Here is a 24,707-nt window from a genome sequence, read left to right on the forward strand (position 1 = left end):
AATTAAAATATTAAATATTTAGAAAATAGAAAGCAATGTATATTAATAATTGATATGCCTCATTTGAATCCACATGAAGAGCTATAGTTCCTGACTAACAAAGCTTGTTTTCTTTAGAAGTATCTCCTTCTAGTATTAATACTTCCCCATGGGTTTCAAGATAGAAACCATTAATCTGAGCCCACTGCTATAAAATATAAATAGGCATAACATGACATTATACAACTAATTATTTTTATAAATTTAACATTTACATACAGACTATTTCTATTAATCTAATTCTTAGAGGCCTTGTTTCATGCAACAGCATTCAAAAAGCAGTTCATTTTTCTATTTTGTAAGTTTAAACAAGTCAAATTAGATTTCCCGTAAAAATATTTCATTACCCACTTATATCTTTTTAAGAGTTTAGGGGTTTATTTTTTTAACAAGCTTCCTAAATTCCTGTACTAAGCAAATTAGAGACCCTTGTCTCTTTCTAGTAAAAATTATAGTATAGCTAAGACCCTACCTGAATCGTGGGATGTTCTTCAAATAATTGCTGCGGAGTAGCGGACAAGACATGGAAAATCGTAGAATAGTAATTATAGACCTTAGCTGTAATTGGAAAAGCCACAGTAGACCTATTTGTTTAAAAAAAATTTGCTGGAATGATAAACACTCACTTATTATGTTCTTGAGAGAAAGTGGGAATTTTTCTTAATATTTAATATAAATACTGTGTGTCCCTCAGTTTCCCCTATGTACTGCATGTTTAACTAGGTGGTGGGAAAAGGTGGTTTAATCTTTGCAGAGACCCAGGGGACCAAGTGTGACTGCCACCTAGCTGTCTGGGCCCATACAATGTCCCAGACGTTTTGTAACCTAGCAATTGATGACCCTGGGACCCACCCTCTGCAAGAAGCCAGCCAGCTACAACCAGCCAGAGAACAAAGAATTGAGCTGAGTAGCCAGGTGACCTGTTTTTCCCAGGAATCAGAACAAAGGACAGAGGATGGCTTTGGAGTGTTGTATAGTGCAGGCTACTAGAAGCAGGACTCTCACTTCTGGATTGGGACTCAAGGAAGGTCAGAGAGAGAGCGCATGAGAGATCAGGGTTCTGGACAGACCCAGGTGGACTTTGCTGTAACTTCTCCGTTCTCCATGCTAACGTAAGGACTTAATCTAATAAACCCATCTGCCTTTACAATACTTTCTAAGAGTCACTCCAGTTTAAGGAAGTCAGGCTGCATTGTCCTCTTTGGGTGTGCAAGCCTTCCCCAGATGTCCAATTCGAGTGGACTCACTGAGGGGAGCTCATGAGGTGACGCAGAGGTGCTGAAGGCTGTGAAGTTCAGTCCCAAGAGGCAGTGAAGCCAAGGGGCTTACCCCAGAGAACTTGTGCAACCCTTGAGCAAGGCTGACACAATGAAGGGAGTTCTCCCAGGGGTGTTCCAGAGCACGGGACCTGTGAATCCATGACAGTTATGCCTCCTCATTATTTTTTTTTTGACAACCAGACAATTTGGTGCAACTATATTATATTACAGGGTTCAAAAAAGAACTAGATAAATTCATGGAGGAAAGGTCCATCAATGGCTATTAGCCAGGATGGACAGGAATGGTGTCCCTAGCCTGTTTGCCAGAAGCTAGGAATGGGCAAGAGGGGATGGATCACTTGATGATTATCTGTTCTGTTCATTCCCTCTGGGGCACCTGGCATTGGCCACTGTCAGAAGACAGGATACTGGGCTAGATGGACCTTTGGTCTGACCCAATAAGGCTGTTCTTATTCATTTTTTTAAAAAGTGACTGGTGCAATATAAAATTCAGAAGACAAATTCTTAACAGAACTGCTATAGAATTCAGTCACTTTAGCCATTTATATTTTACAGGCCCTGAATATTACTGCAGCACACCCCACTACAGGGGTCTCCTTCATGTCCTGTCTTTGCTTTGTGAAGACTTGTCTGTATCGAGATGTTGCACACTCAGCATCCACAAAATTAGGTAAGATCAATAGTGATTGCTTTGCTGCCTCTGCTAACTCTGGAAAACACTGTAGAACTGCAGATGAATCCCAAAACTCTCCAAGATCATTTGAAGTACTAATGGGCAAAAAAGTGTGTTGCAAAACTCAAAATGTATGCAAATTGTGGACTGTGCAAAGTAAGATGCTTTAAAATAAAACTACGGTGGAAGCCTAATATTGCAGAATCTGCAATTTCTGGAATGTCGCAAATGAAGTAGGACCTTAAATACAGCAATATTACAGTAACTCAATGGTTATTCTGTGTTCATTTATCTATTGAGACATTATATCTCAAACTTGATCCCATTTTTCTTTAAAATTAGTCTTAAAATCTGCCTTTAATGTTTCGCTTATCTTTTTATACTCTGCAAATATATTTAAGATGGCAGCATTCTTGCCTGTGAACTAAATCATAGGTTCAAGTTTCACATTGAGATTTGGGTTCATATCCAAGGAGAGCTGTCCTGAAACTAAAATCCTAAAATACTATGTTACAAAAGATGGTCCCAAAATATGAAACAGAGAACTTAAATTATGTGGATTGATTTCCTTGACAAACACCTGATGTGCTCACTTTCCTGAATCTGCATTTTTTATGTAAATAATAACGTAAGAACAATAAAATTGTTTGGAACAGTGGTAAGTTTTGGTCAAAAATGCCAGGGCTATTTTAACAATTAGTAAGTATCCAGGAGGAAGGCTGGATAACAAGAAGGCACAACACAACCACAGTCCCAATTATCAATGGCCCAGTATACATACTCAATAAGGCATGATACACACAGTGGGCATGATCCTCCTACGAATGAAATCAATGTTAAAACTTCTACTGACTTCAGTGGTGCAAGGCCAAGCCTTCTCTTGGAGTTAATAGGAGTTTCAACCACAAAGTCAAATAGTTCCAGATTAAGGGTTTTTTTTAAAACCTAGGAAAATCCATTAAAAAAAAACAAAAAAATTCTGAGAACATTAAGGTTGCATAATTAGATACTCAAAGTCACAAAATGACAAAGTTAACATTTGCAACTTTAGCTCAGCTCTCATGTGCTTACATTCAGATACAATATTTAATTATAGGATCACACATTCTCTCTCCCCACTAACACAATATATCGAACCACATTGCAATATGCATCTTGTACAGTGTGTAGAGAGTGAGGAAAAAGCCTGTCCAGGAATTAAAATTGTATTTGTGCAACAGTAAGCTATACATCTAACAAGAAAATCAGGAATAAAAATACTTCACATATGCAACATGCCAAGTTAACGTTACTGTAAGAAACTTAACTATTACATCATTTTAATTGTGAAACTTCAAAGTTGCTTTGACACACTATTTAGCATTTAATAGAATCGTAGGCCTGGAAAGGACCTCAAGAGGTCATCTAGTCCAGTCCCCTGCACTCACGGCAGGACTAAGTATTCTAAACTATTCCTGACAGGTGTTTGTCTAACTTGCTCTTAAAAAACTGCAATGGAGATTCCACAACCTCCCTGGACTATTTATTCCAGTGCTTAACCACCCTAACAGTTAAGAAGTTTTTCCTAGTGTCCAACCTAAACTGCCGTTGATGCAATTTAAGCCTATTGCTTCTTGTCCTATACTCAAGAGGTTAAAGAGAATGTTTTTCTTCTCCTTCTAACAACCTTTTATGTACTTGAAAACTGATATGTCTCCCCTTAGTCTTCTCTTCTCCAAACTGAAAAAAATGGGTTTGTTTAATCTGCCCTCATAGGTCATGTTTTCTAGACCTTTAATCATTTTTGTTGCTTTTCTCTGGACTTTCTCCAATTTGTCCACATCCTTCCTGAAATGTGGTACCCAGAATTAGACACAATACTCCATCTGCGGTATAATCAGTGTGGAGTACAGAAAAAGAATTACTTCTCGTGTCTTGCTTACAATACTCCTGCTAATACATCCCAGAATGTTAGCTTTTTTTGCAACAACATTACGCTGTTGAATCATATTTAGCTTGTGATGCACTATGACCCCAGATCCCTTTCTGCAGTAATCCACCCTAAGCAGTCATTCCCATTCTGTATGTGTGCAACTATTTGTTCCTTCCTAAATAGAGTACTTTGCATTTTGTCCTTATTGACTTTTGTCCTATTTTCTTCAGACTGTTTCTCCAGTTTTCCAGATAATTTTGGATTTTTAATCCTATCCACCAAAGCACTTGCAACCCCTCCCAGCTTGGTATCGCCCACAAACTTTATAAGTTTACTCTCTATGCCATTATCTAAATCACTGATGAAGATATTGAATAGAATTGGGCCCAGAACTGATCCCTGCAGGACCCCACTCGATATGCCCTTCCAGCTTGACTGTGACCCACTGATAACTACTCTCTGGGAATGATTTTCCAACCAGTTATGCACCCACCTTAGAGTAGCTCCTTCTAGGCTGTATTTCCCTAGTTTGTTTATGAGAAGGTCATACAAGACAGTATCAAAAGCCTTACTAGAGTCAAGATATACCACATCTCTCCCTCATCCCCCGCATCCACAAAGCATGTTATCCTGTCAAAAAAACCTATTAGTTCAGTTTGACATGATTTGTTCTGTTACTTACCAACTTGTTATCTTTTAGGTGTTTGCAAATTGATTATTTAATTATTTACTCCATTATCTTTCTGGAAATTACTGAAGCTAAGCTGACTGGTCCAATTTCCCAGGTTGTCCTTATTTCTCTTTTTATAGATGGGCACTATATTTGCCCTTTTCCAGTCCTCTCCTGTCTTCCATGACTTTTTGAAGATATTCCCTAATGGCCCAGATACCTCTTCAGTCAACTCCTTGAGCATTCTAGGATGTATTTCATCAGGTCCTGGTGACCTGAAGACATCTAACTTGCTTAAGTAATTTTTAACTTGTTCTTTCCCTATTTTAGCCTCTGATCCTATTGCATTTTCACTGGCATTCACTATATTAGATGTCCAGTTGCTACTAACCTTTTCGGTGAAAACTGAAACAAAAGTCATTTAACATATCAGCCATTTCCATATTTTCTGTTGTCCCGTCCCGTATGCCCTTCCCCACCCCCCGCCATCTCCTTCCCCATTGAGTAATTGGCCTATCCTGTCCTTTGTCTTCCTCTGGCATCTAATGTATTTGTAGAATGTTTTCTTGTTACCCTTATGTCTCTAGCTAGTTTAAACTCATTTTGTGCCTTGACTTTTCTAATTTTGTCCCTACATATTTGTGTTATTTGTTTATATTAATCCTTTGTAATTTGACCTAGTTTCCACTTTTTGTAGGACTCTTTTTTGAGTTTCTGATCATTGAAAGATCTCCTGGTTAAGCCAGTGTGGTCTCTTGCCATACTTCCAATCTTTCCCACGCAATGGGCTATTTTGCTCTTGTGCCCTTAATAATGTCTCTTTAAAAAACTGCCAACTTTCTTGAACTGTTTTTCCCCTTAGATTTGCTTCCCATGGGATCTTACCGACTAACTCCCTGAGGTTGCTAAAGTCTGCTTTCTTGAAATCCATTATCTTTCTTGTGCCATTATCCTTCCTACCTTTCCTTAGAATCATGAACTCCATCATTTCATGATCGCTTTCATCAAAGCTGCCTTTCACTTTCAAATTCTCAACCAGTTCCTCCCTATTTGTTAAAATCAAATCTAGAACAGCCTCTCTCCAATAGCTTTCTCCAGCTTCAGAAATAAAAAATTGTCTCCAATACATTCCAATAATTTGTTGGATAATTTGTGCCCTGCGGTATTATTTTCCCCAACAGGTGTCTGGGTAGTTGAAGTCCACCATGACCACCAAGTCTTGTGCTTTGGATGATTTTGTTAGTTTTAAAAATGCCTCTAGATGTTTTTTAAAGAAAAAATAGAAAAGAAAAAAAGCTGGGTGCACGCAGAATTTCTAGAAGCACAGCTGTAATAAGCAATATGCTAGTACCACTAGTGCACACTTCTTTAAGTGTGCCATATACATGCACTTCATAGATGCACTATTGCAGGATGTTCAAGAACTAATCTAGAGCCTCCACGAAATTAGTATTGAATGGGCTATTCCCTCCAGCCAAGGGATAGACTGATGCCCTATATCCCACTGGAATAAAAAAAAAGAGATAAACACTGGCCTGAGAACCTGTTTCCCAGCAAGGGAAGAGAATGATGAAGAAATGCTTTGGGACTTGTTGTCCAATTATCTATTTCATGGTTCCAAGGCTCTGGGAGTCCTAGTGCATTCTAAGGTGCAAAAAGTCCCTTAGCTCTGTGAAATAAATGTGAGATTTTTAGTTATCACACCTTCAGACTGACACAATTTGGGGGGGAAATAAGAAGACTGAGATATAGGTAAAAGGATCCACATGAACAGCTTGGCAAAGCCTGAATCTTCCTTGGTATCTTTTCAAACTGTCCATATAATGCATCCCTCTTGAAGTGTGCACTATGCCATTTTCAAACAGACACTATTAAATCTAAAGCAATTTCCCGTTCCCACCCTCATGCCTTGCAAAACCATTAGTGCTCATTAAAGATCATCCTAAGTTTCAGGTTTTGAAATTCAGGTTTTTTGCTGAAAAACCATGTATTTTTACAACTCCAATGGGACTAAAAGGAATTTTGTTAAAAAAAAATTCCAAGTCACTTTTGGAAAAGAACCAAACATGGAAAATTTAAACCGCAAAGTTGTACACTACAGGCAGCTATGAGAGGAAACGGTTTTACAGCTTTAATTATAGAATTCACTACCAAATAAAACCCATGGTAGCATGGGCTGTTTGAGAGGTATGACCAAGATTTTCAGTTTTCAAGCTCTATCAGTTGGTATGGGGAAATGAAAATCAGAAAATCATTTACTTTTTAATTCTGAAAAGGATATCTTGCAGGATTCTCACTCCCAAGCTGTGACTCCTTAGTCAAAAGCTGATGGAACTGTTCTTACTCTCAAGGTTTTTTGACCCTTAAGGTCAGCAATAGTGAGATAAAAAATGCAAGTCAGGCCCCCCGCTAGCCATTCCATGGCTCTACTGCTGACTCTAAAAGTACTGCCTTCTGATTATTCCGTTCTTATATTGAGCAGGACATGAAGCTAAGAGAAAGAAAAAACCATTCAGGATGATCAATGTGAGATTACAAATAAAAAAAAGTGCACCTCAGACAAAAATGAAAAACAAGGTGTAAGAGAAAACGGTCTTTAAAAAAAGTTAAAAGTTAACCTCCAGACTCTTACAGGAACCGGGCAGGTGAACGAGAATCCTGAAAAAGGATCTTTTAGAGAAGATTATAAATTACGTATTTTTCCCTGTCTAATGAGAGCATCTGTGCAGGACTCTCACTTCAGGAAAGAAAGACTGAAAAATGTCCAAAAAGAGAGACAGACATTAAAACAAGTGGCAATAACAAGGTTAGTGACAAAAGCATTAACTGAGATCTTCTTTTATTACGTCCAGCATTAAACAGTATAAGGAGCAGCAAGTGACCTCTTACAAATCAAATAATTGGACATAATTATTTCTTTCAGCAGACTTCAATGTTATCAGAAAGACAAACCCACACAAGTGAGACAAATGAAAATTTGGGATATCTTGACATAAAAAAAAAAAAACTTCTCCAGGTAAAAGAGTTTGGCCTTCTCCACCTTGGAAATGCGTTCTAGAACACAGAACCCAAAACAGGATTTCCTCCTGGAGGATGAGCCTATGCAATAATGCTTTGTGAACATATGGAGAGAAAACCATGCAGCTACTTTACGTATGTCTGATGGAAACATCCATGAAGGTAGGTTATGGTCAGCGTTCACCTGAATTGCGCGAACATTGACATAACTTTCTAGTTTCAGGTCAGCCAGGCCCTAGCAACGTGAAATGCAATCAGATATTCATTCAGGTATAGCCCTCTAGTAACAGCCATGCCCAGTGAACTGGTGACAAAAGAAACAACAAGTTAAATGGACTTTCTAAATGTTTCGGTCTATTCCAAGACCCTTTTAAACCAAACTCATGAGGAAGGGCCTCCTTGGTCATGAAAAGAGCATTGACAAGAAGACAGACTCACTACTGTGGAAACTTCAAGACCACCTTGGAGAGGACTCTTAATTATCCACTTGGAGTTGTAGCTCCTTTTTGTAGATGGCTTCTGAAATGCCAAGAGGACCAAATGACCTGCTCAGAGATACCATACCTGAAGATCTCTAACCTAAAAGGAACAAGATGTCAGAGAGATGGCTCCTAGGTTGATAGAGAAGTACTAGTTCTGAATGACTACGGAGGCCAGATTCTGAACCTGATCAAACCAATATGGGACTATTAGAATCATTAAACCTTTGTGTCTCATAAGCTTTAATACATCCTTTGCTACCAGAGGTAGGCTGTTGAAAAGTACAGCAGCATCCCTTCCCCAGCTGGTGGAGAAAATATCTTTGGCTAACATGGTCTTTTCTTGATGCCATGAGCAAACCACTAGCTTTTTCTTCCAGTGAAAGGCAAAGAGAAAGGTGTCCTCCTCCAGAAGAGGGCCTAATCCACCACTCCCTCCTCTCCTACCACCTGTGAGACTATATCACTGATTGACTCAGACTGAGATGGTGTTCTGATCTTGTAAACCCTTCCTCTAAATATACTCAGGATCAATACAAACAGTCTTCCTTCTATCCATGGCTGACTCCACAAAACTCACATAAGGAGGGTGAGAGCTGTAGAGGGTATGATGCTGAGAGACCAGGTACCAGCTCATGCCAAGATCCCCATGTCTCAATTGAACACTGACAAATCCATAACTGGAATCAGTCTGGCTCACCTGTGTAATAGTATTGTTATAATAGCTATTAGAATTATAAGTCTGTGTTAGATTTTATTGAATGCTTGTGAGTTGCTGCATGCATTCTCACTTATAATATGTATCCCATATTATACAATAATATTTAAGCATTTGTATTGTAAGCCTCAATAACTGTGTAAATCACTAGACAGGAGAGGGACATTAACTAGTCTGAAATGCTGGTCTCCAATAGAAGGTGTTATGTCCTGCTCAACAGGGAAGGCCCATCAACTCCAAACAAACTATTATGGAGCATTAAAGAGGACAAAAGACTTTGCTGATTGCTTTCTGCCATGAGATGCAAGATGAGTCATGCAAGTGAATTCCTCCCATTATATGAGTTTGCAGCTCAGAGAGCAAGGGGGGAAGGGAATAAAAACCTGTAACAAGAAGAAACTATTTCTCATTGCTGCTTGGAACCTGGAGGCAAGGTTCCTAAACATAAGCCAGGGATCCCCTGCAGCTTAGCCTAGATTAGCCCTAAAGGACATACAGAGCTTGCTTATTAGAGAATCTACTATTACCTTTTGAAATTTAAGATTGTAGCTTATTTCTCTACGTATGTTTACCTGATTTAACCTTGTAAATAACTCTGTGTCCTTTTCCTATTTAATAAATCTTTAGCTAGTTTAGGATTGGCTACAAGCATGGTCTTTGGTGTGAGCTCTAAGGTGCAATTGACCTGAGGTAAGTGACTGGTCCTTTGGGACTACAAGTAACCTGAATATTGCTGTGACTCTTGATGTAACGTACCATCTAGCACAAAGGTAGGCTTATCTGGGTGGTATGAGAGAGACAGTACCCAAGAGAACTGTCTGTGACTCTGTGTTAAAGCTCTTGTAGTGCCTCAGAGTTTATACTTGATAATTGGTTGGTGACATCAAGTATAGAACTCATGACCAATTTGGGGGGTCGGTGCTGCCCTGAGGTTGGTACTCTTGCTCTTGAGTCACTCCAGACAGCTTGATAGCTAGGATCATCCTCACAAAGAAAATATTTTTTTCATTGGCTGTCTTCCAGGCTTGTACAGTTGCATGAGAGGTCTGCTACACCTTCTTCAGTTGCTGGTCCAAAATAGGATGCAAGAACATCCTGGGCTACGTACCTCAACTGGGGACTTAGCAAATTTTTGGACCAGTTTCAATTAAAATGCATTTGTTTAGTCAGCTTCTATAAGAACTGGAGAAAGTTGGGCTCCTCGCTTGTAGGCATTGGTGTGTTCCTCTACTGCAGAGATTATCTGGCATAAAATTAGTCCTCTTGCTCACCTGAGTCCAAAGAGCAGCCTTTATCACCCTGATACTCAGTCTGCCCTCATTTACACAGCTGGAACTGTCTAGGTGATGGAGGGGTTCTAAGCATCTTATCTGCTTTGTGAAATCTACAGCATAAGAGGTGCTAGATCATCAATTGTCAAGACTTCCTACCTGGGAAAAACAGACTCTTGCTGCATGAGCATCAGCCTTAGCACAAAAAACACTCCAATGCATCAAGAGATCCTACCTCTGCCAATGCAGGGTCTGAGGAATGCATCAAAGGTACTATGGGTTTTGTGGCAGACGTGCCAGGACTAAGAATAATTGTGACAGACCACTACACATACCAATATCAGGAAACTCTGCCCCATGCCCGCTTTGAGCTCATGAATGCATAAGGATGCCCAGAGACCTACATACTCAAGCTGCCAGGAGTCATGGGCTTTGAGAAGCTGTTAGACCTCTCTTGGTGCTTCATGCCTTGGCCTTTTCTACGGAGGCTCTGCTTCACACAATGAACCAGAGCTCCATACCACCAACTTCAAGCACTAAAGCCCCCAGTGTGTCCAGATGCCAATATTGGAGTAGAGTGCCAAAATGCCCAAGGCACGGACCTCTAATATTTACAGCACAGTCTCAGATCTAGCTAATTGGAAGGGCTAGGCATACAAGAGAACACCTGACAAGGCACTGTTGAGATCTGGGAGACAGCTTGAGAACTGGCCAGTGAGAGCGTCTCGTGGTGAAGGGGAGACTGAATGGAACATTGGGGGGGGGGGGGGAGAGAAGAGAGAGGGACATGACAGTTAGTAGGAGGTCTGCTACTACTGCCCCCCACCCCAGCCAAAAACCTTAAGAGCTATGAGAGTTCTACCAGTCTGGTGCCACGCAGAGAGAATCCTGCGCAGAGAGAAGTCTATTATCATGGGTATCCCTTAACCTTGTGCTGAGGTTGTTGGAGGTTAGTATACAATAATAAATAGGTTACACTTATAAGCTTTTTTAAAAAAAAAAAAAATCTGCAGTTCTCAGGGTACTTTGCAGAGGTGTCTAAACATCACAGCTTCCATACTATGCAGGGAAGGCCTGAGGCCGAGAGAAATTAAGTCTAAATTTTCTACAATGAGGTCACCGGGAGCTGCAGGTGCTCAGCAGCTACTTTTGAAAATATTGGGCCTAGAGACTCCCCCAGGCCAGGTCACGCCACGCAGTAAGTCAGAGCACAGCCCAGATCTCCTGACTCCCCATCCCCGGCCTTAGCCCCAGGCTGCGAGCTGACGGATGCAGCCGAGGCAGGGCCCGAAGGCAACACCGAGGTGAGGGAGGAGCTAGATGGCCCGCAGCAGCGGCCGGGGAGGCTGGTCCTAGGGCACTTGCCTCCCATTCCCGCAGGAAGCGCTGGGCATCAGCAGGCCCGACCGAGCGGTGCCTCCGGAACTCCTCCTTCACGTACTCATCGCCCAGCGCCTTCAGCTCCAGCGGCAGCGCCCGGTGCAGCAGCAGGATCCGGCGGTACAGAGCCCGCACTCGGGACGCGTGCGGGGCGAGAGGGCCCGGCATGGCTGGGAGTACAGCGGGCTGCGCTCAGCAGCAGGGGCGGGCCGGTCAGTGCAGCGGGCGGGCTTGGGCGGCGCTAGGGCAGCCGCAGGCCCCGGAGAAGCTCCCCTGGGTGGGGGGCAGCGGGGCGCGGAGAGAAGCGCTCGCACGCCGGAGCTTTGAGGCGGTGGCACCGGGGGGCGGGACGCGGCGCGTCGGGCTCTTCCCCAGCCGGGACGCCCCCCCTGGCCCTGGGCCCGCAGCTAGCGGGAGCCGCCAGGCCGGGGGGGCGGATCAGGGACTCCCCGCAAGCCGGCCCGGCCGAGCTCAGGGGCTCTCTCGCCCCCAGCCGCTACCCTGGCGGCAGCCGAGCAGCAGCCGGGGCGGGACGTCCCCTGGCGGAGCAGGGGCAGTGGAGCCCCGGGAGTCCCTAGCCCAGCGCACTCAGGCGCCCCCATGCTCTCGTATGGAGGCTCCCTGGCTGGGGCTACAACCACTACCTCTCTGTGGGGTGGCCTGAGCCTCTGGAGCCACATAAGTAAGAATCCACCAGCCATGGGTTGCGGGTATAATAGGCCAAGGGTGGCTCTGCCTCCCCTGCCGTTTTACCTCTGGTTGCGGAGTTGGGAGGGGGAGTTTTTGCTTAATTATGCCCCATGGGTGGAGATTATTGATGGACCTGGAAAGGGCATAACCCAAGAACAGCCCTACTGGGTCAGACCAAAGGTCCATCTAGCCTAGTATTTTGTCTTCCGACAGTGGCCGGTGCCAGGTGTCCCGGAGAGAATGGACAGATCAGGGAATCATCAAGTGATCTAGCCCCTGTTGCTCATTCCCAGTCTCTGGCAAACAGAGGCTAGGGACACCATCCCTGCCCATCCTGGCGAATAGCCATTGATAGACCTTTCCTCCATGAATTTATCTAGTTCTTTTTTGAATCCTGTCATAGTCTTGGCCCTCACAACATCCTCTGGCAAAGAGTTCCACAGGTTGACTGTGCATTGTGTGTAGAAATATTTCCTTTTATTTGTTTTAAACCTGCTGCCTATTAATTTCAGTTGGTGACTTCCAGTTCTTGTATTATGATAAGGAGTAAACAACACTTCCTTATCCACTTTCTCTACACCAGTCATGATTTTAGAGACCTCAATCATATCTCCCCTTAGCTGTCTCTTTTCCAAGCTGAAAAGTTCCAGTTTTATTAATCTCTCCTCATACGGAAGTCGTTCCATACCCTTAATCATTTTTGTTGCCCTTTTCTGAATCTTTTCCAATTCCAATATATCTTTTTTGAGATGGGGCAACCACCTCTGCACACAGTATTCAAGATGTGGCTTTATATAGAGGCAACACAATATTTTTTGACCTATTATCTAACCCTTTCTTAATTATTCCCAGCATTCTGTTAGCTTTTTTGACTGCCGCTGCACATTGAGTGGAAGTTTTCAGAGAACTATCCACAATGACTCCAAGATCTCTTTGTTGAATGGTAACAGCTAATTTAGACCTCAACCTTTTTGTATGTATCATTGGGATTATGCTTTCCAATATGCATTACTTTGCATTTATCAACATTAAATTTCATCTGCCATTTTATTGCCCGGTCACCCAGTTTTGAGAGAGCCTTTTGTAACTCTTCACAGTCTGGTTGGGACTTAACTATCTTGAGTAGTTTTGTATCATCTGCAAATTTTGCCATCTCACTGTTTACCCCTTTTTCCAGATCATTTCTGAATATGTTGAATAGGACTGGTCCCAGTACGGACCCCTGGGGGACACCACTATTTACCTCTCTCCATTCTGAGAACTGACTGTTTATTCCTACCCTTTGTTTCCTATCTTTTAACCAGTTGCCAGTCCATGAGAGGACCTTCCATCGTATCCTATGACAGCTTACTTTGCTTGAGAGCCTTTGGTGAGGTACCTTGTCAAAGGCTTTCTGAAAATCTAAGTACGCTATATCCACTGGATCCCCCTTGTCCACATGCTTGTTGACTCCCTCAGAGAATTCTAGTAGATTGGTGAGGCATGATTTCCCTTTACAAAAACCATGTTGACTCTTCCCCAACAAATTATGTTCATTTATGTGTCTGAAAATTTTGTTCTTTACTATAGTTTCAACCAGTTTGCCTGGTACTGAAGTGAGGTTTACCAGCCTATAATTGCCGGGATCACCTCTGGAGCCCGTTTTAAAAATTGGCGTCACATTAGCTATCCTCCAGTCATTTGGTACAGAAGCTGATTTAAATGGTAGGTTACAGACTACAGTTAGTAGTTCTGTAATTTCACATTTGAGTTTCTTCAGAACTCTTGGGTGAGTACCATCTGGTCCTGGTGACTTATTACTTTATCAGTTTGTTCCAAAACCTTCTCCAATGACACCTCAATCTGGGGCAGTTCCTCAGACTTGTCACCTAAAAAGAACGGCTCAGGTTTGGGAATCTCTCTCACATCCTCAGCCGTGAAGACCAATGCAAAGAATTCATTTAGTTTCTCCGCAATGGCCTTATCGTCCTTGAGTGCTCCTTTAGCATCTCGATTGTCCAGTGGGCCCACTGGTTGTTCAGCAGGCTTCTGATGTACTTTAAAAAAAAATTGCTATTACTTTGAGTCTTTGGCTAGCTGTTCTTCAAATTCTTTTTTGACCTTCCTACTTATATTTTTACACTTCATTTGCCAGAGTTTATGCTTCTTTCTATTTTCCTCACTAGGATTTAACTTCCACTTTTTAAAGAATACCTTTTTGTCTCTCACTGCTTCTATTACTTTGTTGTTTAGGCATGTGGCACTTTTTTGGTTCTCTTACTATGTTTTTTAATTTGAGGTATACATTTAAGTTGACCCTCTATTATTGATGTCTTTAAAAAGTTTCCATTCAGCTAGCAGGGATTTCACTTTTTTCACTGTTCCTTTTAATTTCTGTTTAACGGCCTCATTTTTGTGTAGTCCCCATTCCTGAAATTAAATGCTACAGTGTTGGGCTGCTGTGGTGTTTTCCCTGCCACAGGGATGTTACATTTAATTATATTATGGTTACTATTACCAAGCGGTCCAGCTATATTCACCTCCTGGACCAGATCCTGTGCTCCACTTAGGACTAAATCAAGAATTGCCTCTCCTCTTGTGGGTTCCAGGATTAGCTGCTCCAAGAAGCAGTCTTTTAAGGTGTCAAGAAACTTTATTTCTGCATCCCATCCTGAGGCGACGTACCCAGTCAGTATGGGGATAGTTGAAATCCCCCATTATTATTGAGTTTTTTATTTTAATAGCCTCTCTAATCTCCCTGAGCATTTCACAATCACTATCACCATCCTGGTCAGGTGGTGGATAATACATCCCTACTGCTATAGTCCTATTATTAGAGCACAGAATTACTATCCATAGAGATTCTGTGGTACAGTTTGGTTCATTTAAGATTTTTACCTCATTTGATTCTATGCTTTCTTTCACATATAGTGCTACTCCCCCACCAGTATGACCTGTTCTGTTCTTCCAATACATTTTGTACCCTAGTATTTCTGTGTCTCATTGATTATCCTCATTCCACCAAGTTTCTGTGATACCTATTATATCAATGTCCTCATTTAATAGGAGGCACTCTTATTCACCCATCTTATTATTTAGACTTCTAGCATTTGTATACAAGCACTTTAAAAACTTTTCACTTTTTAGCTGATGAAATTGAATGGGACTTTTTTTCATTTGACTGTTTTTCATCAGATCATACCTGTATTTTATTATCTTCCATCCTTTCCTCCTTGGTAGGACATAGAGAATCTCCATTAATAGATCCTCCCCTATGGGATGTCTCTATCTGAACCACGTGTTCCTCTGTACCTGTCAGCTTTTCCCAGCCCTTAGTTTAAAAATTACTCTACAACCTTTTTAAATTTAAGTGCCAGCAATCTGGTTCCATTTTGGTTTAGATGGAGCCCATCCTTCCTATATAGGCTCCCCCTTTCCCCAAAGTTTCCCCAGTTACTAATAAATCTAAACCCCTCCTCTCTACACCATAGTCTCATCCACGCATTGAGATCCTGCGGTTCTGTCTGTCTAACTGTCCCTGCGCATGGAACTTGAAGCATTTCAGAGAATGCTACCATGGAGGTCCTGGACTTCAATCTCTTACCTAGCAGCCTAAATTTGGCTTCCAGGACCTCTCTCCTATCCTTCCCTATGTCATTGTTACCTAGCTGTACCATGACCACTGGCTCCTCCTTAGCGCTATACATAAGTCTATCTAGATGTCTGGAGAAATCAGCAACCTTTGCACCAGGCAGGCAAGTCACCATGCGGTTCTCCCGGTCACCGCAAACCCAGCTGTCTATGTTTCTAATGATCAAATTGCCCATTACTAATACCTGTCTCTTCCTAATAACTGGAGTTCCCTCCCCAGGAGAGGTATCCTTAGTGCAAGAGGATACCACAACATCATCTGGAACGAGGGTCCCAACTTTGGGATCGTTTCTCTCTGTTCCAGTTGGATGTTCTAATTCCCTGAAACTTTTATCCTCCTCAACAGTACAGAAGCTGTCAGACCAGGGGTGAGACTGTTCTACTGTGTCCAAGAAAGTCTCATCTATGTACCTCTCTGTTTTTCTTAGCTCCTCCAGTTCAGCCACTCTGGTCTCCAAAGCCCGTAAACGGTATCTGAGGGCCAGGAGCTCCTGGCACCAAATACACACATACGCCACCTGCCCATAGGGCACGTAATCATACATGCTGCATTGGGTGCAATAAACTGGATAGCCCCAATTCTGTTGCTGGACTTCTCCCTGCATTATCTTTTTATTCCTGCAGCTCGTTCCTTCGTTGTTGTTGTTTTGTTTTTATCAGGGGGTGCTTCTGGCTTTAAGTTTAAAGAAGTTTAAGGAATGTGAAGTGTATCTAGCCCCTGCCTCCCTCTAAACTCCCTCACAAAACCCCCTGTTAGCCACTCCTGTTCACTAGCTCCTCTAGTCGCTTAGGAGCAGGCTATTTAAAGCCTTGGTCTTCTTGAGTAGCCAGACCCCCTGGTTAAGGATTGATAGGTGAAAGGGCTTAAGGATCAAAGCCTCGTTAAAAAGCTTTCAGTCTTGCCTAGAAGGCCACTAGGCTCAGCAGACGGTCCCCCAAACAAACCGACCACATGTTTGAGGAACATCCAAAGTACGGAAAGGGAAGGGTAGAAAGAAATGGTTGTCAGAGGAAGAAGGTGCTGAGCAGCCTGTCGGGGAGGGAAAGGTCCCAGGCCTGTGTGATGGGAGGAGCTGTGTAGCCCCCAAAGGCGGCCTGCTGGGCAACCGCATGTGAGGAGGTACAGGGCTTTTGGCAGGGCTGTTGCTGCAGCCAAAGCCTTTAGGAAGGAGAAGAGAGCAAGGGGTGTTATTGCCCGGTTCAGCCCATGTTGTGGTATAAGCTGGTCTCTAGGAACTCTGCAGTGTGTCAGGTTGTTCCTTGTTAGTATAGTGGTGAGTATTCCCGCCTGTCACACAGGAGACCGAGGTTTGATTCCCCGATGGGGAGCACAACACCTTCTGAATGGGGAGAAAGAAATGCCTTTCCCAGCCAGCACATTCCTCACCTCCTTCTTCCATAGCGACTTCTGTTCACACCCCGCAGTGTTGATTTTCACCTCCAGAGAGACAATTAGCCAGCAAGGCTACCCCTGCCTGCTTGCCCTAGCAAAAGCCTCTACATCGCCTTCCACCACTGGGCCTAGCTTCAAGACCTGCACGTCAGGGCACATGTCAGAGTCGCAAAGGAAAATACTCTGGCCAAGGGCATGGAGACAATCGCCAAACCAAACAGGGTGGCAGCTGGCAGGCTGGCCTCGTCTCTTTTTCCTTTTGTTATGATTTTCACTGTGTGGGGAGACCTGAGAATTTTGTGTTGAGTTTGTGATGGCGTGACTTTGAGGAGCTTCCAAAGTGTGGAAGAGGGAGGATAGAAAGAAATGGTTGTCAGAGGAAGAAGGTGCTGAGCAGCCCATCCTGAAGGGAATGGTCCCAGGGAGGTGTGGTGGGAGGAGCTGTGTAGCCCGCAACGGTGGCCTGCTGAGAGGTTTTTCCCTGCAGCATCCTGGGTTTTGGGGAAGGGAGGCGCAGGACGACTGCGGCTGACCCAAAGCACCTCCGGGTCGTGGCGGGGAGGTTCAGGGCTTCAGCTGGCCCAGGACTCCTTCAGCTGAGCCGGGGGGACATTCGGGACTCCAGCTAGCGCGGATCTTCTGGCTGAGCAGCAGGTGCTCGGGAATCCTCTGGGTAGGGGGTACTCTTGGCACTGGCCACAGGGCAGCAGCAGGGGCTCAGACTGAGGTGGGTTGGGGGGTGGTCGGAAGAGGCAGACCCAAGGGCTAGCCTCCCCTCAGGAGGGCTCCACCCACTGGCCAGGCCACTAGCTCATTTCCAAGCCTGCTAATCCAGGTGCTACCCTTGCCTTCAGATCTCCACCTGCAGGAATCAGGCCTTTCCTACACTGGGCTTTGTCAAAAGCTTGTCTTCATTGGGTGAAAATGGTGCATTTGAACTGGTGTGAAACTAACCCTTGTAACTAACCCACCTAGGCTATGTCCGTACTGCTCACTCCTGGCAGCAAGGTGCAGGGTGTAGCTACTCACCGAAGTGAAAAGCAGGCTGTGTCCACACTGCAGTACGTAGCTACACCTGTTCGTGAAAGGCTCTGGCAGCTCCCCACTGCAGGAGTCTTTTCCTTCTGCCTCCCCACTTAGTCTTTCCCTGATACTGAAGCCTTTCACTGCAGCAGGGAGACAGCAGTACACTGGGGGAAAGAACTGCTTGGCGAGTGGGGTGCATACCCACGGCGTTCAGCTATGTCCTTACTCCTCTCACCTAAGCTCTGCCTCACCATCTACACTGCTGTTTATACCCTGCGCTACACACTGCCACAAGGATTGTACAGTGTAGATGTACCTGTAGACAGTTATAGTTTTAATCTGTTACTGGTTCAGTTAGACTGTAGGGCCAGCTAACACTGGTTAAAACTACAAGTGCCTTATGTATATGCTAACTAAGGATACAATTTAGTCACGGAAATCACATATTCCATGACTTTAACGAACCTCCATGACTACTTTGGTGTCAGCTCCCATGGCCACAGCAGCAGGGGCTGGAGCTGTCAGTTGCCCCCAGCGGACAGCCCACCGCACTCACCCACTTTGTTATTTTTAGTAAAAGTCACAGACAGGTTGTGGGCAATAAACAAAAATTCATGGAAGCCCGCAGCCTGTCTGTGACTTTTTTTCTAAAACTAACTGTGACAAAATCTTAACCTTAATAACTATATGTAAAAACCACATTTTTTTCACTGAAGGCAACCTAGGATTTGAACACTGTTTAGCTTAACATGAGTTAAAAACTATACTTTTTATTTTTCCTGAGTGCAGACATGTTTCCCTGGCATGTGTGATATCCTCACTCCTCTGATAAATGTATCATACAGATCCTCAGCTCTTCAAAGCCAGGCTTGAGGGCCTGGCACAGCTAGGACAGGGTGAGGAAACCCAGGCTGGTGGAACGGGCAGAATCAGTGGGACCCCAGCACATCAGGTGGCATTAAAGCTTTTTAATGCATGTTCTGTGAAGTGCCTAGCAGACGTGTGGGCAGTATGAAATAAAAATAATAACCCTCTCCCCAGATCACTGCCAGACAGTGCCCTGCTGTGTCTACCGTGCTGTGGTTATTTGTTCCTCCATCCTTACCCGGGTAATGAAAAAATAATATTTTATTTGCCTGTCCAAAGAGCGCTTTCCCCAGGCAAGCAAAGAAGTAAAATTTTTGCAAGGCTGAGATGAAAATGCTCTATATAAAATGTCTCTGTGGGGAGGTAGAGTTGTGTGTGGCCCATCAAGGAAGGAAGAGGTAGGTGTGTTTGTATGTGGTTGGAGGAGGAGGGTTTCAAATAGCAACACTCATTTGTTTCAGCTGTACCCACCAAATTAATTAGTAACAATGAAAATAGCCAAATAATTTTAAAACATGAAGTTGAATTTAACTAACATAATAAAATATAGCGTTACATGGTGTAATGTCACCACCATGCATTAAATCCCCTGTACCCTTAGGTCTTTGTATATGTATAGCTGCTTGGTCTCGGTTACCTTGCCATAGTAACCAACATTGTTTTCTACATGGGAAGTCTGTATAACTCAGACAGCATAATTATCTAAATTATGAACTGTGGGAGAAGTTATGTAGAACAGAAATTAGAAAATATTCATTAATGTCTAAATATTAACATTAATGTCTAAAAGTGACTGTTAGCAAAAAAAGATACCACTCTGGAAATTTGGAATTCTGCATGTGGGCACATTGGGCTCGATTCCACAAAGCTACTTAGGGTCCTGACTTCCAGATGTAGGGGTGCCACTGGTATTCACAAAACCACCATGTGGCTGCTGCTTAACCCTGTAGCTGCCTAAACACACTCAGCACCTACATTTTTGCAGTAAAAGTTCCCTAGATGCTTATGTTTCTGCCTCGGTGCATGTGTGCTGCAGCCTCACTCAAGATCTAAGCTCCAGTACAGTTCATGAACTAGGGGAAGGGAAGGTATTTGTCTGCCTAACTCACATGCTGAGCCAAATCCATTAAGTGTGCTCAGAGGCCACCCAATGCTACACAAAACAGCCTGAGGGGAGAGAAGGAGGGAGCTCCCTCATAACTTTTAGCACAGTGGTTAGTGTGCTCACCCACAATGTGAGACCACCAATTTTTAAGTTCCCTTCCCACTGAGGAGAAGGGATTGGAACAGGGATCTGCCACCCATTGGTGAGTGCCTTCATCATTGCGCTGTGGGATTTTCTGATGTAGGGCTCCCTCAGTGTCTGCTGTTGAAGCTGTTCTTCTTTGGATAAATAATTAAAGAGTAGGCAGACTGGGTCCTGGGTCTCTCCCTTCCACAGTGAGTGCCCTACTCTATCCACCAGGCTGTAGCATCATTCTCACTGTCTCTGTGGCCCAGTAATATTTAGTTATCCAAAGTGGAACAACTTTAACAGGAGAGATTGAAGGAGACCTACATCAGAATATCCCATAGCCCAGTGGTGAGGGCACTCCCTGTGACATTACACCCCCATATTTTTCATATAAATATTGTTATGAATATGGAATAACTAAGATATGGTTTATGCAAGATGAGTCGTGAGGTATCATTGGGAAGATTATGATTTACTGAATGTGTTTATCCAATTTGTATGCATGTATCATTTCTGTATCTGAAGGTAGGAATATTGTCTATGTAACAATTGCAACTGTGTGTGTGTGTACACTTGGGAAACACCCACCAGACAGTAAGCAATCAGCCTTAAATGGACCATTAGGAAAAGACAATGAGTCTTTGAAAATGTGGATTCCCCATCTTCCCAGTTCCTTCCTGTGGACATTGCAAATAAACCTTGTTTCATGGTTGCTTTGACACTGAAGGGTCAGGTGATAAGGTCACCTGATACAAAATACCACCTTGGACACTGCTGGTACTTTTCCACTGGAAACAAAGGGTTCCCGCCTTATGTAAATTCTGTTTACGGCTGGGAAGCAAGGCAATCTAGGCTCTTGTCCATTACCTGCCTGCCCAAGAAGAAAGACTGCTGAGAGTACCTGAAGAGACGAACTAAGCTGAGGGTAAGGCAAGGGCTGAGTCCAGGCTGAGACAGGAGTCTAGTCTGTAAAGAGAAATAACTGGAACTCTAAGCTACAGAAACTTTGCAACCTGCCTAAAACAACATTTAGGGTGAGAAATTACATTTTGTAACCTATTTCTTTAAGTGTATTAAGCTTAGTTTGCATGTTTTGTTTTATTTGTTCAGTAATCTGCTTTGTTCTGTTTGCTATCCCTTATACTCACTTAAAATTTACCTTCTGTAGTTAATAAACCTATTTCTTGTATATAACATAACCCAGTTTGTGCAATTCGTACCTGGGGGGCAAGAAGCTGTGCCTATATCTCTCCACATTGAGGGAGAGGGTGATTTTTATGAGCTTGCGCTGTGCAGATCTTTCTATACAGCACAAGACATTATTATTTTGGGTTTACACCCCCAAAGGTGGTGTGCACGTGAGTGCTGAGCAATCCGCAAGCTAATTCCTCCCACACAGAGCTAATCTGAGTGTCTCTATGTCCATCTGCAGCTGGGTGTGCCCTTACCTGTGTGTGTGCTGGAGAAGGCTTGAGGGCCTGGCACAGCTAGGACAGGGTAAGGAAACCCAGGCTGGTGGAACGGGCAGAACCAGTGGGACCTCAGCACATCAGGTGGCATCCCGGATGGGGTTTCAACCTGTCACACTCCCCTTAGATGCGGCTGAGCCCTGTTTTAATTCCTTTTCCTCATTAGGTGGGTGGGAGACTTGAAGTGGTGGTCTCCAATGTCCTGGGTGAGTACCTTAACCACTGGGCTAAAAGTTATGAGGGAGGTCCTCTTCCGCACCACAACACGTTAGGTGCCTACTCCAGGACAGGATTCACAAATGAGAATCCCAAGTAGAGATAGGTGCCTCCCTGCAGCCTGGTTTTAGGTGCTGAACACCCTGAGCAGGGCAGAGCTTAGCATACCTCTCCCTTGGCATCTCTGATTGGCTATTTTAGGTGGCTCCCTGCTTAACATGCTGACTTTTGTGAATTTCATTTTTAGGTGTATATCTTCCTCCATTCATTGTATAGGAAGCCTGAGAACCTAACACAGGCTTTGTGACTCCCAGTGATTTTCTAGGCACCCAATTCTGCTTGCTGAATAGTCAAATAATGTATCTGCTTACTGTCTCCTAAATAAAAGCCGTTATTAGTGCTCACGAAGAATAAATTCACAAGACTGGAGAACTAACTGGTCAGTGGTATGCTGCACAACACAAAAGTTCTATACAGCACTGGTCAGCAGGATAGTAAAGCTAGGAATCAACAAGACTGATTTAATCCAGGAAATATGGTCCTCCACAGTTACTCAATATACCTGCTAGGTATCAAATTTCTGTTCATTTGAATAAACGTTCTGTTGAAATATGCTGCTAAATCATAGGCATGGTCTGGCAGACAACAAGGGGTTAAAATACTAGGTATGTAACTGGTTAAGGCATCATTAGTATATAGTTGTACTAAATATAATATCAAAAAAAATGTGTTTTATATTGTAATCTGAGATTTAGTGCAATGTGAGACCATTGTACCCTAAGAGAAACTGAAAATCAAGCAATAGCAGCTGTGACAAAAGGCCTGCCTAATTATAAAATATTAACCTTCTTGTAACCAATCAAGTAACTGACTCGTAAAATCCAAGGAAACTTTTCTACAGGCCTGATAGGCCTGCCAATAAATATTGGATCAAGGTTGGTAAGACGTAGTAACAGCATACTGTCAAGTTACAAATAATATATAATAATACTTTACATTATTCTAGAAAGGATTGTATGAATATAATTCACTTATAACCATTTATGATGCTTATTTAATTTCTCACCATTCCACGTGGACAATGAAAAGGGGCTAGGCCCAGATCCTCAAGGGTATTTATATTCCTAACTTCTACTTAAATCAATGGAAATTAGGAGCCCAAGTACCGTTGAGGATCTGGGCCCTAGTCACTTTCACATTTCCTTATAATCAGTTTCTAGTCTATCATTTTCTGATTCTTATGCATAGTGCAGCATTGTTAGGGTTGTGAACACTGCAGGGGTTTGTTTAAATCATAGAATCAACTGTTTTCACTGAATATTTAATTTTTTTTTACATTTCTGTTAGTAATGGGGTTTGTAATTATGAAATTATTATTAATTTATATTGCTGTAGTGCCTAAAGTAAATAAATAAATTGAGCCTGAGTTCCTTGTCAGTGTCTCATTAACACCCTCCAAATTAGAAAAAAGGATGAACTCAAGAAGCCAATTTCTGCCATATCCTATACTCATGGAACCCCACTGAAGTTAGTGAAGCTGCATTGGTTTGAGAAGCTTATTTAAGTCTTCCATGACTTTTTTGCGATAATGACCAGGCAACTTGCTTTGTGGACCTACAGTATTTGTTATCGATACAGCATGTATGGTTCTTAATACTTTATTTTTTTCTGCAGTGGCCTATGTGAGCCCGCTGCTGGACAAATACTTTGTTATTCAGCTACTGATTAACTTAAAGTTATATCAGCCTGTCAGTGAGAACTTTCTTAAACTTAATCTACAACTTTTTGCTTCAGTTTGTGTCCCCTTGTGTAGGGAGAGAAAACTCAGAGGAGTTTCCTAGGAATTCCGTCTTGGAGAAGAAGAGGGTTTTCTCTTCTGACCTTACAGAATAAGCAGTTATTCAGTCCACAGTAGTAGCACACATCACAGCCATCTGCACAGATGTCAGCTCTTGAGCCTCCTATTTCTTCCCTTTCTGGTTCCCTGGAATGAATGCCATGCCTGGATTCTCCCACCTCCCTCTGGCATTTCACATCACAGAGAGCACTCCATTAGGATCTATCAACTTGGCAGTAGATTCTCCAGGAGGTCAATGGAAGAATGACATATGGCCACCCAACAGCCTTATCCCACCCTCTGCCAGTTTACAGATCCCAAAGCCAATGGAGGGCTCTCCACAGTCTAGAAGGACAGGGATATTTTGTTGCAGAGGCAGTTAAATCCTTCTACGTGGACACGGAGGGATTCATGCACAGAACTCACCAAAGCATAACCTGGCCTGGTGGCTGCATTATATTATTTCCCCATGTGTTTTAATACACAAACTCATAGGAGGTGTTAAACAAATATTGGTCATGTTATGAATATTTTGTTTTTCAAAACACCAAATGGGACTTATTCCACATTTAGAACTAATTTGAATAATTAGAATGTATTTTACCATCTGAAGCTGAAACCAAAATAATTACCCTGCAGAATCAGGGTATTTTGGAGAGGGTCTGCCTTCATGGAGATCACTGCAGAATTAGGACCTAAGTTCTTGCCACTTTCTAAAGGAAAACTCTACTGGAGGCCACTGTCATGCAGGTGTGCAGGGTCATTAATCGTCTCCTGCTCCACAGAACTATGACTTTCAGCAATGTGCAGGACATAGTGAATGGCTTTGCAGCTATGGAGTTCCTGAACTACGGTGGTGCAATAGATGGCACACACACACATGTTGGCCCCTAAGCACCTTGCCT

The 24,707-nt window shown here is 43.1% G+C and overlaps 1 protein-coding gene across 3 annotated transcripts in view; it reads right to left on the reverse strand.

The window, feature by feature from the left end:
• The window catches only part of SDHAF3 (succinate dehydrogenase complex assembly factor 3), an 83,239-nt gene extending 71,462 nt beyond the window's left edge, over positions 1-11,777 (reverse strand). For 2 of the 3 annotated variants that reach the window (XM_074945875.1, XM_074945874.1), the window contains exon 1: positions 11,426-11,777. In XM_074945875.1, the coding sequence (XP_074801976.1) occupies positions 11,426-11,608 (183 nt within the window). In that variant the 5' untranslated portion in view covers positions 11,609-11,777. The remainder of the gene's footprint in view (positions 1-11,425) is intronic. The other variant, XR_012638304.1, reaches the window with a different exon arrangement.
• Positions 11,778-24,707: the final 12,930 nt, after the last annotated feature.

The sequence above is a fragment of the Natator depressus genome, chromosome 2 (assembly GCF_965152275.1).
Source record: "Natator depressus isolate rNatDep1 chromosome 2, rNatDep2.hap1, whole genome shotgun sequence".
NCBI classification, from domain to species: Eukaryota; Metazoa; Chordata; order Testudines; family Cheloniidae; genus Natator; species Natator depressus.